The sequence below is a fragment of the Sceloporus undulatus genome, chromosome 3 (assembly GCF_019175285.1).
Source record: "Sceloporus undulatus isolate JIND9_A2432 ecotype Alabama chromosome 3, SceUnd_v1.1, whole genome shotgun sequence".
In the NCBI taxonomy this organism is placed as follows: domain Eukaryota; kingdom Metazoa; phylum Chordata; class Lepidosauria; order Squamata; family Phrynosomatidae; genus Sceloporus; species Sceloporus undulatus.
This window is the reverse complement of record NC_056524.1, coordinates 7340644-7355757: the sequence shown is the minus strand read 5'-3', so window position 1 is coordinate 7355757 and position 15114 is coordinate 7340644. Positions and strand designations below refer to the sequence as shown.

Below are 15114 nucleotides of genomic sequence, written 5' to 3'. Positions count from 1 at the left end.
GAGCTAGGAACAAAGGGCAAAGAGACACACATGTCTTTCTGTGCCACTGGACTGACACTCACATAGATCAGATGCTCCCGGTAGCGAATGAGTAAGTTGCGCAGAATGCCAGCCTCGTTCAGGTCTCCCAGGCGGATCATGTCCTCCACTCCATGGATAGAGGTGGGGTGCATTGGTTTGATGTGACTGGCATTCTGAGGGGATATCCAGTGTTCCTGGAAAAGCAGAATGTGACAGCCTCAGAATTTTAAAAGATAAAGAAAAGGCACAGGAAGAAAGGGAAGAGAAGGAGGAGTAGGAATAACAACAAAGCAAGTGTTACTTGCTGAATGGCCTTCAAAGCACATATGAAAAGACCGATAATTGCACAACTGCCAGAATTAAGGCAGTTTGATATCACTTTAACCGCCAGGGTTCAATGCTATGGAATCGTGGAATTTGTAGTTTATTGTAGCACCAGAACTCTCTGACAGTGAAGGCTAAATATCTTACAAAGCTACACATGCAAGAATTACATAGCATTAATCCATTGCAATTAAAGCAGTGTCAAACAGCATTAATTCTGCAGTGTAGATGCAGCCAATATTGCCATTGTCCCAATTTGAAATGACTGGAGCAAAATCAGAGATGGCATGGTGGCAGGTTCATACCACGTTGACCCACCCCCAGTGTGGGCAACTGCACAATTTTCACCCTTTCCAGACCTCCACTTGCTTGTAACTGTCCATTTCATGTCCCTATTCCATTCTCTATGTGACCATATATCAAAAAGACAATGGGAAGTGATGTCATAATATTTCCAATCACTGTTTTAGATGATCTTTTTGGCGGGGTTGAGGGTCTATGTATGGGAGGGCATTTTGCACCTGATTTGGCAGGATTTTTATCCTTAAAATAATAACAAAAAAGTGTGAGACTCATAGGTAGTTGGGTTGTGTCTATATGACATTATGTACTATGTGGGAATGGGAGAATAGCATGCATAAAGGTATTTTATGGTAAGGATGGCAAGAATGTTTGCAGTTATTCATTTCCAGGTTGAAAGATGGGTTTACCAACAGTTGGGAAGAATATTGACCAGTGAGAACTTTATGCAATTTTTTCCCTGAAGTATTGTGGAAGAATTATTCCGTGGAGAAAAATATGTTTTAAAGCTGTTTTCTGCACACACAAAAATGGGCTTTCTGTGCACAAAACACTGTTTTCCTGAGCTATTCTTTCTAGACATTCTTTGTAATTTTGTGGGGCATGTACAAGCGCTGTGGACTTACTTGAACTACAGCACCCAAGCTTCCCTTATGTCAGTAGTTCTCAAACTTTTTACCCTTATGACCCCCTCCCTATACATCCACATGAGGACATTGCTTGCCCTCACTCAATGTAGTATATGAATATACAGGAATATATCCACGCAGAAGGGTCTCATCCCAAGAACCAAGGCAGTGATGGGATGGATGGGGGAAGAAGAAGTGATGGTTCTGGATGGACCACGCCAGAGGCCATGATCCAGTGGGCGTCTCTGCTCTTCCTCCTCCTCCCTTAGGCAGAGGCAGCTGCTTCAGGCACCCTCCCTTCCCCTCCAGGACATAAAAAGTTTGGGAAGTGGATCAGGGCCTCCAAGTCTCATGGCCCCCTTGAGAAAGTCTCTCTTACACACACGGGGGTCTTGACCCACAATTTGAGAACCAATACCTTATGTTATCCCTAATCCCTCTTTCTAGATAAATTATTATTATTATTATTTATATTCCGCTTCTCCCTGTGGATCAAAGTGGGTTACAATAGAAGATAAAAGTATGTAATACAACCATCGTCAACATTAGCCAAACCCCCAATCCTTCACCCTCAACATAACAATCAAAAACAAATTGAATAATAAAGATAATTAAAAACAATTAAAAAACCGCGGACAAGAGCAAGACAACTTGGGGCAGACGGGGTAATGGGAGGTCAGTCTGGAAAGGCCTGTTGGAAGAGATCCGTCTTGACCACCTTTTTAAAGGCGTTTAGAGAAATGATGTGATGGATCTCCCCCAGCAAATCATTCCACATTTTCGGAGCGGCAGATGAAAAGGTCGTCTGGGAAACCGCAGCCAGCCTGGTCTTCTTTGGCAGCATTAAATTGAAATGAATTTAATTAAAATGAAAAGTGCTCTAGAGAATTCTAGTAGAGAATTCTGAGGCGCGTTACAGACCGCCCAGCAGGGGCAGTCTCTCGCCGTCACCGGTTGCTGCGTCCAGGAACCGCAGCAGCCAAACCGCGAGTTTCCCAGACGCAGCAAAGAAGAAGCACCAAAATGGCGCTTCTTCTTGCGCCCCGATGGGATGCCGCGAGGCGCTACTTGCGCACTCACGTCATCACGTCCGGGGTGCGACTGCAGACACTATGCGTCCAGCACGTAAAAATGGCGGTGCCCATGTGTATAGGGCGCCGCCATCTTTACGCCGTCGTCACGTGCTAGGGGTGAGGCTGGTATGGACGCTAGGTCCTCGGCCAACCACTAGCATGTGACGGGGCACCGCAAAGGCCCGTCTGTAACGGGCCCCTGTATCTCCCCAAACTACATATCCCAGGATTCCATAGGATAGAGTCATGGCAGTGAGGCTGGGAACAATTATAATTGTGCAGTCTGGACTGGATGCTCTCACAGTAAGACCATTAAGGGGGATGAGGACTAAAACATCCAAACTGAACATTTCTGTTTCCCTCTTACATACATTTCCTTCATCATCTACCACTTGGATCTGCCCGGAATCACATAGCTTGACCACTGCTCCGATGGGAACATCAAATTCCCGGCCAGTCTTGAGGTCCATCCATACATAGTCCCCCTGAAAGGAAACATAAAATTGAAAATGTTTCATTTTTCAAAAAAGGCAAGACAAAAGAGAACATGGTTTGAGAGTTCACAATGTACTCCAGAATATGATTAGGGATTCCTTTGCAATGTCTTCTGCCCTAATATCATTGGCACTTAATGCAGTACACAACTAAAATCCATTTAAACATGTTCATAATTCAAAAAACAACTCAGATTTTAAACAATAAAAATAATTCCAGCTTTACTTGCTGTCACACCCATTTATTTGTCTTTTTGGTGATCAATGTATCTATAGAACTTTCCTCTAGCACCAAGTTTCTAATGAGTGGATTTTCTTTCTGCCAGCATTCTTCACTGGCCAACTTTCACATCTTTATGTAAAAATTCCAAAATACTGTAGTATTGTATGGTGATGCCATCGTTGCTATTTAATATTCCTGCACTTGTTAGTTCCCATATGTATGGCAATGTTTTGTTTTAGATTATTGTATTTGTCCACTATTTCTTTTACCTCTGAATCCTTTCTCCCAGTGACCATGAGGATACATAATGCTTCCACACTAAAAAGACTGTATATCTGCTATTACTATTTGTTGTTGTTGCGTGCCTTTGTTTCCAACTTATGGTGGCCCTAAGGTGAACCTATCATGAGGTTTTCCTGGCAAGATTTGTTCAGGGGAGGTTGGCCATTGCCTTCCCCTGAGGCTGAGAGTATGTGACTTGCCCAAAGTCACCTGGCAGGTTTCATGACCAAGCAGGGAATTGAACCCTAGTCTCCAGAGTTTTAATCCAACATTCAAACTGCTACCTTACACTGGCTCAAGCTCCTGGTATACCTCTGGATTTCTGTTTGAAATGCTCAGTTGAGACATCTCTTTGCAGCCAAACCACAACACCCAGTTTGTCTAACTTCCTGGTGTTTCGAAGACTCATACACCTTTGCTTTATTCTGTATTTTCTTTTACAGTGGGCTTTCAGTAAGAATCATCAACAGTTTCCTCTTTATATCTTATCCTCTTTAATTACTTATGGCATCTCTAATTTTTTAACCTCCGAATTAAAAATATCCTTTTGAGCGAGCATTATTTAACAGAGACTCTCAGTGCAGAAATGTTTAATTATAATTCACATTCATTTACAATCTTCTAGTGAGGTCTTCTTGTGTACCTTCAAGACATTTCTGATTTATGGCGATGCAAAGATGAACCTATCATGATTTTTTCTTGGCAGAGCTTGTTCAGAGGAGGTTTGCCCTTCCCTTCCTCTGAGGCCGAGAGAATGTGACTGCCCAAAGTCACCCAGTGGGTTTCCATGGCCGAGCAGAGATTTGAACCCTGAACCCAAACCACTACACCAGGCTGGCTCTTTTATTTTATTACTGGTTATAAATGCAGAGAGAAGCTGTGTGCACTTGTAAATGTGACTTGCAATACACACACACACACACACACACACAAAAATAGGGGGGGAAATGAATCTGAAGCACAGGGTGTCCAAGCCACTCTGGAATCTTGTCCTGCTGCTTCTCTATAATGTCAGAGGTCATTCTCAGAAGCTATAAATCTTATCAGTACTAAATTGGTTTCTTCCTAGCACTCTGCAGTCTTCTCAACCAATCCCTTCTGATCCCTTTTCTGATCTCTCAGCAAAGGTCAAAACAGCTGCCCTGTCCTTTCCTCCTCTACGAATCACTCTGCCATCCTAAGGACGAAGAACTAGAGTTACAGGGAAACACAGCTTCATGTTTTCATATCCTCTTTGCTCCTAAATTAGAGAATAGGACAGAACATCTACTCTGGGTCCCAATTTGAAAGTTTTGGTTTTTTTAATAGTGTAGACAACCCCTGAAATAGATTGATTCTTAGCTATCATAACATCTTTCCCTTACCATCTACTGATGAAAATCAGTTGGTAATTTCTGACTATTGGTAAATGATTAGCTTAACTAGAGTGGCTCCTTTGGCACCCCTAACAATATCTTTATGGGGGGCAAGTACCATTTAATGTAGAAGAATATCCTTTTTAGAACCTCTGGTGCTTCCTCGCCCAAATATTCTTTGTAAAAAGAAACTTAACTTCATGATGTTGCTGCCCCAAAATAACATTTTTTTATTTATTTTTTTTAAAAATAGTTTCTTTACAGAAAGGTTTGGGGAAAGTGTGGCCCATGAGTCACATGCAGCCCCCAGGACTATTTGTGTGGCCCCAGAGTCCCCCAGAGGTTATATGTATATTATTTTTTGTTCGAAAAACACACCTTTTCTCCAACCATGGGACCTGAAGTGGCTTACAGTAATCTAAAACAGAGGTTTAGCTAACTCTTATTTTAAAATGGTAAAGCTAAAGGTAGTCCCTTGACATGAATATCTAGTCGTAACCAACTGTAGGGGGTTGTGCTCATTGCCGTTTCCAAGCTGAAGAGTTAACATTGTCCGAAGACAACTCTAGTGGTCATGTGGTCAGCATGACTGCACCAAACGCTGTTACCTTCCCACCGATGTGGTGCCTATTTATCTATTTGCATTTGCTTGCTTTTGAACTGCTAGATTGACAGAAGCTGGGAATAGTGACAGGAGCTCACCCCGTCATGCAGTACTTGGGCCTCGAACTGCTAACCTTCTGACCTTCTGATTGTCAGAACTGACTTTTTAACCACTAAGCCACCACATTCCCAAAACTCTTATTTTACAAAACTTTTTTTTTAAAAAACTATTCTTTTCAAAAGTACATGGATTGAAAATAGTTTAAAGTACAAGACCAAATACAGGTTAAAAAACCACAGCATTGAACTTTCAACATCCAAAAAAGCCCACCTAAATAGAAAGATTTTGTCTACTGGTGGAAAGGAGAGCAGGGAGGAGGCCATGTGGACCTCCCATGGAAGCTGGGAACAGCCACCAAGAAGACTTTTGCCCATGTCCTCACCAAATGTGCCAGTGACGTTAGTGGGATCCAATTGTCATCCTGTCCAACCCAGTCCCCTGAACTGAGTGCTGGAGGGCAACCACAAGCTGATGGTTGAGGAACCCACCTGGATGCACTATCACTGAAGTTTATCGCATTGGCCCTAAAATGGGCCCATTGTGTTTCAAAACGGGGGCGCACACGGGGGCACATGGAATGGGATGGGGCTAAGAACTGGAGTTTACCGCACACTGGAATGCTGCTGCTGCCGCCGGGCGTTTCAATCGCATCCTACATTCGTTCCAGGGGGCACGATTTCTGAGAACTGTTCCAAAGTGTTCTCAGAAATCGCGTCCTCTGAAACAGATGTAGGACACGATTGGAATGCCTGGAGGCATTGGTGAAATTCCAGTGTGTGGTAAACTCCAGTTCTTAGCACCATCCCATTCCGTGTGTGCCCCTGTTTTGAAACACAACAGGCACTGTGTGGTTCCCTGCCTCCTGGGAGAGTTCATGCCCCTGGCCTGGGTCTCCATCCCCAAAGTCCCTTAAAGGACCACCGCCGGTAATAATAGGGTTGCAGCCCTGTTTCCAAAAAAGAACCAAAACTGGGTCTTGCCCATGCCACACTACCAAAGCTGTGACAAGGGAAACAAAAACCCACAAATCTTTCAATAAGCAGGAGTGAAGAAAGGTGGGGAAGTCATTCAAACTTAGATGGTGGGAAGAGAAAAATATTCAAGAAAGGTCTAGAAGTCATGAGGAGTGACTTAGGCCTGAAACAGACAGGCCAAAACAAGCGGCTTCTGGCTGCTTCAGGGGTGTGGTATTCAGATGATGCATAGCATTTAGCAATAGCATTTACATGTCTATTCTGCTTAGTAGTAAACTCAGCACTCTCCAAGCAGTTTACAATGTGTAAGCCAATTGCCTCCAACAAGCTGAGTACTCACTTTACTGACCTATGAAAGGATGGAAGGCTGAGTCCTGGTGGCACAATGGTTAAATGCCTGTACTGCAGCCACACATTCACAAACCATAAGGTTGTGAGTTCAATACCAGCCAGGGGCTCAGACTCAGCTTAGGCTTGCATCCTTTTGAGGTCGCTAAAACAAGTAGCCAGCTTGTTGGGGGCAATTAGCTTATACACTGTAAACTGCTTAGGGAGTATACTGATAAGCGATATAGAAATGTATTTGCTACTTGCTGAGTCAACCTTGGAACCTGAAAAAACTTTGTGTTTGCAGTACCAGCATTTAACCACACACCACCAGGGCTCCCAGGACACATGCCCCTGAAATAGCCTGAAGCCACTCTGAGGCCACCAAAGGTCACCCAAAGCCACTAGGAAAAGGAGCGGCAAAAATCCGCTTCTGCCAGCAGCCTATTTGGGACTATGGCGGTGGCCCACTTTGAGAGTAGGCTGTGCAGTCACCATGGTTCCAGGCCAATTGCTGCCATCAATGATGGCTTCACCTATTAGGGAGCTAGGTATGTTTAGCCTGGAGAAGAGATGTTTAAGATATTATATGATAGCCTTGTTTAAATATTTGAAGGGATGTCATATTGAGGATAAAGCAAGCTTGTTTTCTGCTGTTCCACAGAATAGGACATGGAGCAATGGATTCAAGCTACAGGAAAAGAGATTCCACCCAAACATTAGGAGGAACTTCTTGACAGTAAGAGCTTTTCAACAATGGAACAAATCCTTCCTCGGAGAGTGGTGGAGTCACCTTCTTTGGAGGATTTTAAACAGAGGCTGGATGGCTATCTTTCAGGGGTGTTTTGATTGTGTGATCCAGCATGGTGGCAGTTGGATTTGATGCCCCTTGAGGTCTCTTCCAACTCCGTTATTCTACGATTATTCCCTAGGCATTTATTCTCTAGGCAGACCTGACTGAAATCTGTATACTCAACTTGGGCAACCAGGAAGCCCTGCCTTCCTGAGGCCTGTGAAAACACCACAAGAGAAGAAGACAGCACATCTCCAAGATACCTCATTCTGTACATATATGCAAATACAGGTATTCTAAAATGCAAATAAATAAATAAATCTGAAGTCCAAAACAGTTCTGGTCCCAAGCATTTCAGATAAGGGACATTCAACTTGTATTCGCAATATAGTATTTGCACCTCAGAAAAGGAGCAATAAGTATAGTGGTAAAAACCAGCATCTCTCTCTACATATTTGATCAGACTGGACAGTTCCTGATCCCAATGTATTATTGTTGTTATTTGCTATCAAGCAGAGTATGACTTATGGTGAGCCTACAAATGAGAGACCTCCAAGTTCCCCAGTCATCAATTGGCCTGTTCAGTATTTGCAAACTCAGGGTTATGACTGAATCTATCCAACTCAATTTTATTAGATTGGCAACTGTTGTGCAGTCTTCTTCTTTTCCAGTCTTACCAAGCATTTTCCAACTTTGCCAATCATTATTGTTTTCCTCAGGTATAGTCTTTAATTATTGGTGATATTGCAACAGTGACTTTATTGCACCACCTCCAGTGCCTGACTTACCTCTTCCAGATTTGAGCCAAATTCGGAAGTTAGGCTGATTTTATCACAATGACTTTTCCTTCAAAACGGCTTTCCGTTGCCTCCAGTGTTGAATTTGTCGCTTTGGTGGCCATTTTTTCCAATTCCAAAGCTTCCGATTGGGGAAAAATGGCAGTCAAAGCAATATACAGGGCCCGAATTCAACACTGGAGGCAACGGGAAGCCGTTTTGAGGGGGAAATCTGTGCATTAACATCAGCCTAACTTCCGAATTTGGCTCAAATTCGGAAGAGGTATGTCGGCCACCGGAGGTGGTGCAATAAAGTCCAGTGTCTAGAAAGTGATTTGGAAGCCATCTTGAGTGCCTTTCTTTGACAGAAAAGCCATGCATAATTCTAAGAAAGGAGGGAGGGAGGGAAAACAAAGCAAAAAAAGTGGATACAGGTCAACTCCCATATCCCCAGGGATTGGGTTCCTGGATTTACTGCAGATACCAGAAACCATGGATAACAGTGAACCCTCTTAAAATAAAGGACTTCCAGTACAAACATAGAATAGAGTTGAGTTAGAGGACCTAGAGATTCCTTTAGAGAACACATCTCCAGGTGTTTTCCAACACAATTCTATAGTATGTGTCCCTATATATATTTTTTAGTTGTAGGTAACTGAAACTATGTATATTGGTTCTGCAGATACAGGTGTTGACCTGTATTTTGTTTTGTCTAAAACTACACATTTACAGTTTAAATTCTTAAAAGTTAGTCCAAGGAATATCTATTGGAAGGAGATGATTTCATACTGAGCATCGTTGTACTACAACAAAAATGGCTGAATATCAGCTGTGTTTGGCACCTTAGGTTTCATCCCTAGGCAGAATTCCAGCATTTCTCAGACTGTTTGCAGCAAGTCCATCTGAGACTTTAGATTAGATTAGCAAGAGGACAGAGTGTGCTCCGAAAAGGGAGAGCTGGCCTCTTGGGAGCGTATGCATGGCTGAATCCTGTTTGCAAAAAATTATTTAAAAAGAGAAAACCAGCTCTTGGCTGTGAAGGGGTCTATTCCAGGATCTAGCCATGCACCAATGAATAAAGAAAACCAAACCAGAAGCCAGTTAACATTTCACAAATAAAACAGGGACAGATTGTGAACACACCTATTATTCTCATACAAAAGATCACAGCCTGAGCTCTTCCTCCTCTTGTTACTTTTTGAATGTTTGCAGTCTGTTATATACTGGCTGAGATCCAGCATGATCTTTGTGTAGTATAAATCTCGAGTCTTGGTTACAAGGTGCTTGCACTACACAAGCCTTCTACTGAATACCGACATGTAAAAAGCGATAGAATTAAAACTATTTAAAAATCCCAAACCATGGAAGATAAAAATTAACAAGATGACACACCATTGTAAAGCCCATTTCAGTCAATTCCGAAAAGCCTATTAGAACAGAAATGCTTTCTCTCGCCAGTGGAAGGATAGAAAAAGGGAGCTTCCCTAGAGAGGGAATTCCAGATCCTAGGAGCAGCCACTGAGAAGCCCATCTTCCTTGTCCCCACCAAAAGTTTATTATTTATTTATTCGATTTCCTGCTGAATGGGACTCAAAGCATCTTGCAATATAAATTAACAATGGGACAGGACAGCCCCGGAAAGCCATGCCTTCAAGTCAGCTTCAACCTTTAAAAAGCATTAGATGATACATTCAGTTAAAACACTAATCTTAAAAGATTACAAATTAAAACAAAACACTTTAAAACAAATTACACACTAAAAGCCAGCACACCCAATTGTGTATCACTCCACCCTAGACATCCAAGGCTGAAAGCCTGTTGAAACTATTATCTTTGTTGGCCAGCAAAAAGACAATTGAAGGTGCATCTACACTTTAGCAATCATGCAGTTTGACACCACTTTTAGTGCTGAGAGCCAGCATGGTGTAGTGGTTTGAGCATTGGACGATGACCCTGGGAGACAACAGTTCGATTCCCGCTCAGCCATGAAAACCCATTGGGTGATCTTGGACGAGTCACACAGCCTCACCTCCAGAAAACCCCATGATAGGTTTGCCTTAGGGTTGTCAGAAGTCGGAAACAACTTGACAACAACAAACAAGCTTCATCCTGTGGAATCCTGGGATGGGTAGTTTCACATGGTCTTTTTCTCCCAAAAAGTGCTGGTGCCTCACAAAAACTACAAATCCAAAGATTCTGTTAGAATGAGTCATGGCAGTTCAAGTGGTGTCAAACTGCATTATTTCTACAATGTAGATGCACCCTGGGAACGTAATGGGACTGAGATGAATGTCTCCCCTATTAAAGCCTGGGCAGAAACATATAGAGCCTGGGCAGGTTCAAAATATAGACCACAAGGGCCACCAAGTACAAAATAGCAATGGAAATTGGGGTAAGAAATAAAGCCAGAGGCAATCTTCTACACAAGGCATGGAGCATATCACCCACTATATCCCATGAGTTACACACGGGAATGACCCACAAACACAGGTGTAACTATGCATCAGGGATTCCAGCAACTTTAGAACAAAAAGAAATCATTTTTGATTCAGGACATTATCACATGAGGCTCGTTTTTGACTTTAAAAAACAAACAAACGTAAATTGTATTACTAGAATTGCAGAATTGCATTAGAAAGCAAAATGAAATGAAATGAAAAGAAACTAAAGGCATGCTGAATTAATGAAAACGCAAACATACTGGTTTGTGAGCAGCCATTATTACTCGTCTTTGCAAATCGTGTGACTTCCCGTTAACTGGTAGTGACATTTCGCACAGGAGTACCGTAGTACTGGGACTACTGTGTGATTGGGAGCTATTGACAGGTTTCCCCATCAATGAAAAAGGATGCCCTCATCACAACTGGAATACACAGCAGCTACAGGTCGGAGGTGATGTTGTGAGATAGGTATCACCACAGGAGCAATTTTATAACTACAGCTGACTCTTCATATCCATGGATTCTTTATCCACAGAACCAACCATCCATGGCTTGAAATACTGTATATTTTTAAAAGTATATAATTTTTGTGACTTTGTATAATTTTTTGAAATCGATGTTTCTTTTGATCTGCAATCTTTTCTCCTCTGTTTCTTAATTCTAGAATCAGATTCTTTTGTCCTTCTTTCCTTATCTTGTTTGCTAGCAATTTGCCTGGATTGTCACCTGATTCAAAGTGTTTTTGTGTGGCTAATTGTATTCCCCCCCCCCCCCATATCTTTCATTCTTAACTATTGTAATTGTTTTTATAGCATCTGGATTTCATCTTTCACATTTTTTCTTCCCACATTGTTCTTCACTTCTTCTTCCTTGTTTCTTAGTTCCTCCTTAATTTTGTTTTCTTTTTTCTCTTTCTTTTTTCTTTTCTCCTGTGTTTTATTTTATATAAGGGACACCATTTCACTATGCCATTGTATTTAATGGAACTGGAGCAGCCACAGATGTTGCTGTCCTCAGGAGATCCTGGAGCCAAATCCCAGTGAATACCAAGGACCCACTGTAAATCTACAGTGCAACAACAACAACAACAACAACAACAATAATAATCCCTTTGCATACTGATTTTCCAGATTAACACGGCTATATCTTTGAATTCTACCACTGTAATATAATTATTATAAACTTTTATACACTATTCCTGAGAACCAATGTAGTGTAGTGGCTTGAGTGTTGGATTAGGACTCTAGAAGACAAGAGTTCAAATCCCTGCTTGGTCATGGAAACCCACTGGGTGACCTTAGGTAAATCACACTTTTTCAGCATCAGAGGAAGGCAGTGAGAACCTGATCTGAAGAAATCTTGTGAAGAAAACCCTACAGGGTTGCTATAAGTCATAGAAACCTAGAAACAGAGTTGGAAGAGACCACAAGGACCATCCAGTCCAATTCCCTGCCATTTTAGGGCCAGCATAGTACAGTGTTTTGCATGTTGGGAGTAGGACTTTAGGAGGCCAGAGTTCAAAACTCTGCTCAACCTGGAAACTCACTGGGTGACCTTGGGCAAATCCTACTCTCTCAGCCATAGAGGAAAGTAATGGCAAACCTTTTCTGAAGAAATCCTGCCAGGAACACCCTCAAATATAGTTGCCATAAACCAGAGTCAACTTTAAGAGAAATAGCAGCAGCAGCAGCATCTTTACTTGTATCCCACCCTTTTCTCAGAATCAGGACTCAGTGCAGCTTACAAAGAAAACCATATACAACATAGATAAAACAGACAATGAAATCTAATTAAATGACTAATAACATCAGCAACCATTTAAATCTATATTTTAAAAAATAAAGCAGTTTTTTTTTAAAAAAAAACCAAAACCTGTACAACACCTTAGTAACATTCTTTTAAAAAAATAGCTAGTTTGTAAATAAAAAAGTATTTGTCTGCCAAAGGACATATGGCAAGGAGAGGGCAAGAAGGAGAACTCCACCTCCTAAGAGCAGCCACCAAGAAGGCCCTCTCCCACATTCCTATCATTGTTGCTGAATTATACTGTGTATTAATTTTGTATTATATTCCATTTTCTATAATGTACGCCACTGGCAGGTTCATTTTATTTTATTTTATTTTAGGTACAGCGCTTACTTGAAAACTTACAGCACTTTATAAATAAAATTTAATAATAATAATAATAATAATACCTCACATGCTTTTTTGGGATGGTGGGACTAAGCGAAGGGCCTCTTGTGAAGATCTCAGGGTCTGAGCAGACTCTTACGGGAAAATAGGATCCTAGATGCATGGCTTATTCCATGCATATAAATTAATGCATGCAAATTTATATGAAAATATGTACCCCCTTCCCCCTGCTTTTGTCTTATTTCTGATGTTTTTCCTCTCTTTTGGCAATGTGGAAGGGCCAAACTATTTCTAAGGCTGACTGAACATCAGAATACAGCAGTGGCCTAAATGTGTTGGATGCCATGGGAAGGTTCCTGACATCCCATGTTCACATGTGATAACTTGAGCACATGTGCCCGAGCAACATCATAGTGGGTCAAGATGGCAAATGTTATTACTAAGGAAGAACAGACAAACTGGGAGAGTCTGCAGAAGTTTGGTTTTGCCTGAGCCTACTGGGAATAATCCCTGCAGAGTGAACAGAAAGCAAACTACTTGTTAAGTATTCAAATACATAGCTGTGTTAGTCTGGAAATCAGAATGCAAAGGGATCTTGCAGCACCTTTGAGATTAGCTGAAAGAGAGAAGTTGGTAGCATGGGATTTTGTAGACTTTTGAGCCTATTTTCTCTGTTGCATTTGGATCTGAAAATCTATGAAAGCTCATGCTCCCAACTTCTTTCTTTTGCTACAAGATCCCTATGCATATTTTTTCAGCAATTGAAATAAGCTGAAGACAAAGGGGAAAACTTGGGAGGAAGGGAGAGAAACCGGGACCTTTTAAAAGCGGCTGTGAAAGTGGGACAACAGAGGATTAATAAGAATTAATTTCTGCCAAATTGGGACAGCTCTGAGCAAGGCACACTATCTCAGCTGCAAAGGAAAACAAAAGCCAACATTCTTTGAACAAACTGTGCCAGGAAAACCCTAGGGCAGAGTCAGTGTTATCCAAGCAGAATCCACTGTGTTGAGATTTCAGGAGTTTCCAGTGTTTACTTCATAAGCAACTTTGATAAGACCACTGTCTTGAATGGCTTCTGAATAAAATAAAATAACTCCCACAGGGTTAGATTTCAGGCTAGAAAAATCCTGTGTATGCCTGTTCAGGATTAAGTCCCATTTAGGCCCAATGGATTTACTTACAGATATAAAACGTGCACTGAATCAGCACATTTTTCAGTGTGGAAACCAAGAGCCAACACATCTCTCTCTTACCGATAACAAGGTGGGGGCTTTCAAGGCTTGGTTGACATTCCGGATCAGGGCCCACTTTTTTTGGTCTCTCTCATGGACAGCCATTTCGCTGTTGTATTGGAACATGACGACAGTTCCAACTTTATTAGCATGCCACAAAAGGTTTCTAGATTCCACGCAGATTCCTCTTTCTTTGTAGATATTCCACGACTGGGAAAACAGCAGCCGGAGAGTTTCTTAGTTCCTCTGTTATATGATAGCAAATGTACTCTGCTCCTTCTTCGAGATGCTGACTTCTTCATTGATCACAAGACGACTCTTGGCTGAGATCTTGTCTTCATGTAAGAAGGTGCTTATATTTGCATTTGTAAAAATGGCGTTTCCTTTGGTCCACCACTATATGAATCAATTGCCTATGCCATAATCACTTTTCATTGAGGAAAGCCTCACACAGATTTTCAATTGTCAGCTTTGGAAAAGGATAAACATTTGATTAAAAGGGTATAGATGTTTTCCTTCTTCTTTTGGTTTATAGTTTCCTTCCTTCCCTCACTCTCTCTCTCCCCTTCCTTCCTTCCTTCCTTCCTTCCTTCCTTCCTTCCTCCCTTTCTTTCTTTCTTTCCCTCACTCACTCACTCACTCCCTCCTTCTTTTTTCCTTCTTTCCTTCTTTCCTCTTTCTTTCTTACTCTCCTTCCTTCCTTCTGAGAAGCGATCCACTGAGCTTTACTTCTTTCGATCAGAAGTCACTCCAAGCTCTCCTGGGTACTTATTAATCCACAAATGTAGTCAGGTCTCTCGTGGAACACATGGCTTTCAATTAACCTAATACCTTCAAGCTCCAAGTTAACCAAAGCGCAAAAGGGAACCCAAAACCAAAAGTCCATCTGCATTCGCTTTCAAGTGATCTCCAGGCTCTGGAGTCATAGCAACAGAAGTCTAAATAATTGAGGATGTGGCATCCTGAACCACTACTACGTATTTAATGAAGGTCGGAGGTGTAGAGTATACCCAAGGAAAGCAACAGAGGCAAATTGGCAGTCAAGACTCTTCATTATAATGATCTTTGAT

General features: G+C 41.8%; 1 protein-coding gene across 1 annotated transcript in view; it reads right to left on the bottom strand.

Annotated features, from left to right (window-relative positions):
- Window positions 1–14624, bottom strand: part of LOC121925124 (unconventional myosin-VIIa) — a 114698-nt gene extending 100074 nt beyond the window's left edge. Inside the window, exons 1-3 of the mRNA XM_042456920.1 lie at window positions 14066–14624; window positions 2719–2832; window positions 63–215 (exon numbers count right to left, since the gene is read on the bottom strand). Of these exons, the coding sequence (XP_042312854.1) occupies window positions 63–215; window positions 2719–2832; window positions 14066–14170 (372 nt within the window). The 5' untranslated portion in view covers window positions 14171–14624. The remainder of the gene's footprint in view (window positions 1–62; window positions 216–2718; window positions 2833–14065) is intronic.
- Between the last annotated feature and the right edge of the window lie 490 nt (window positions 14625–15114).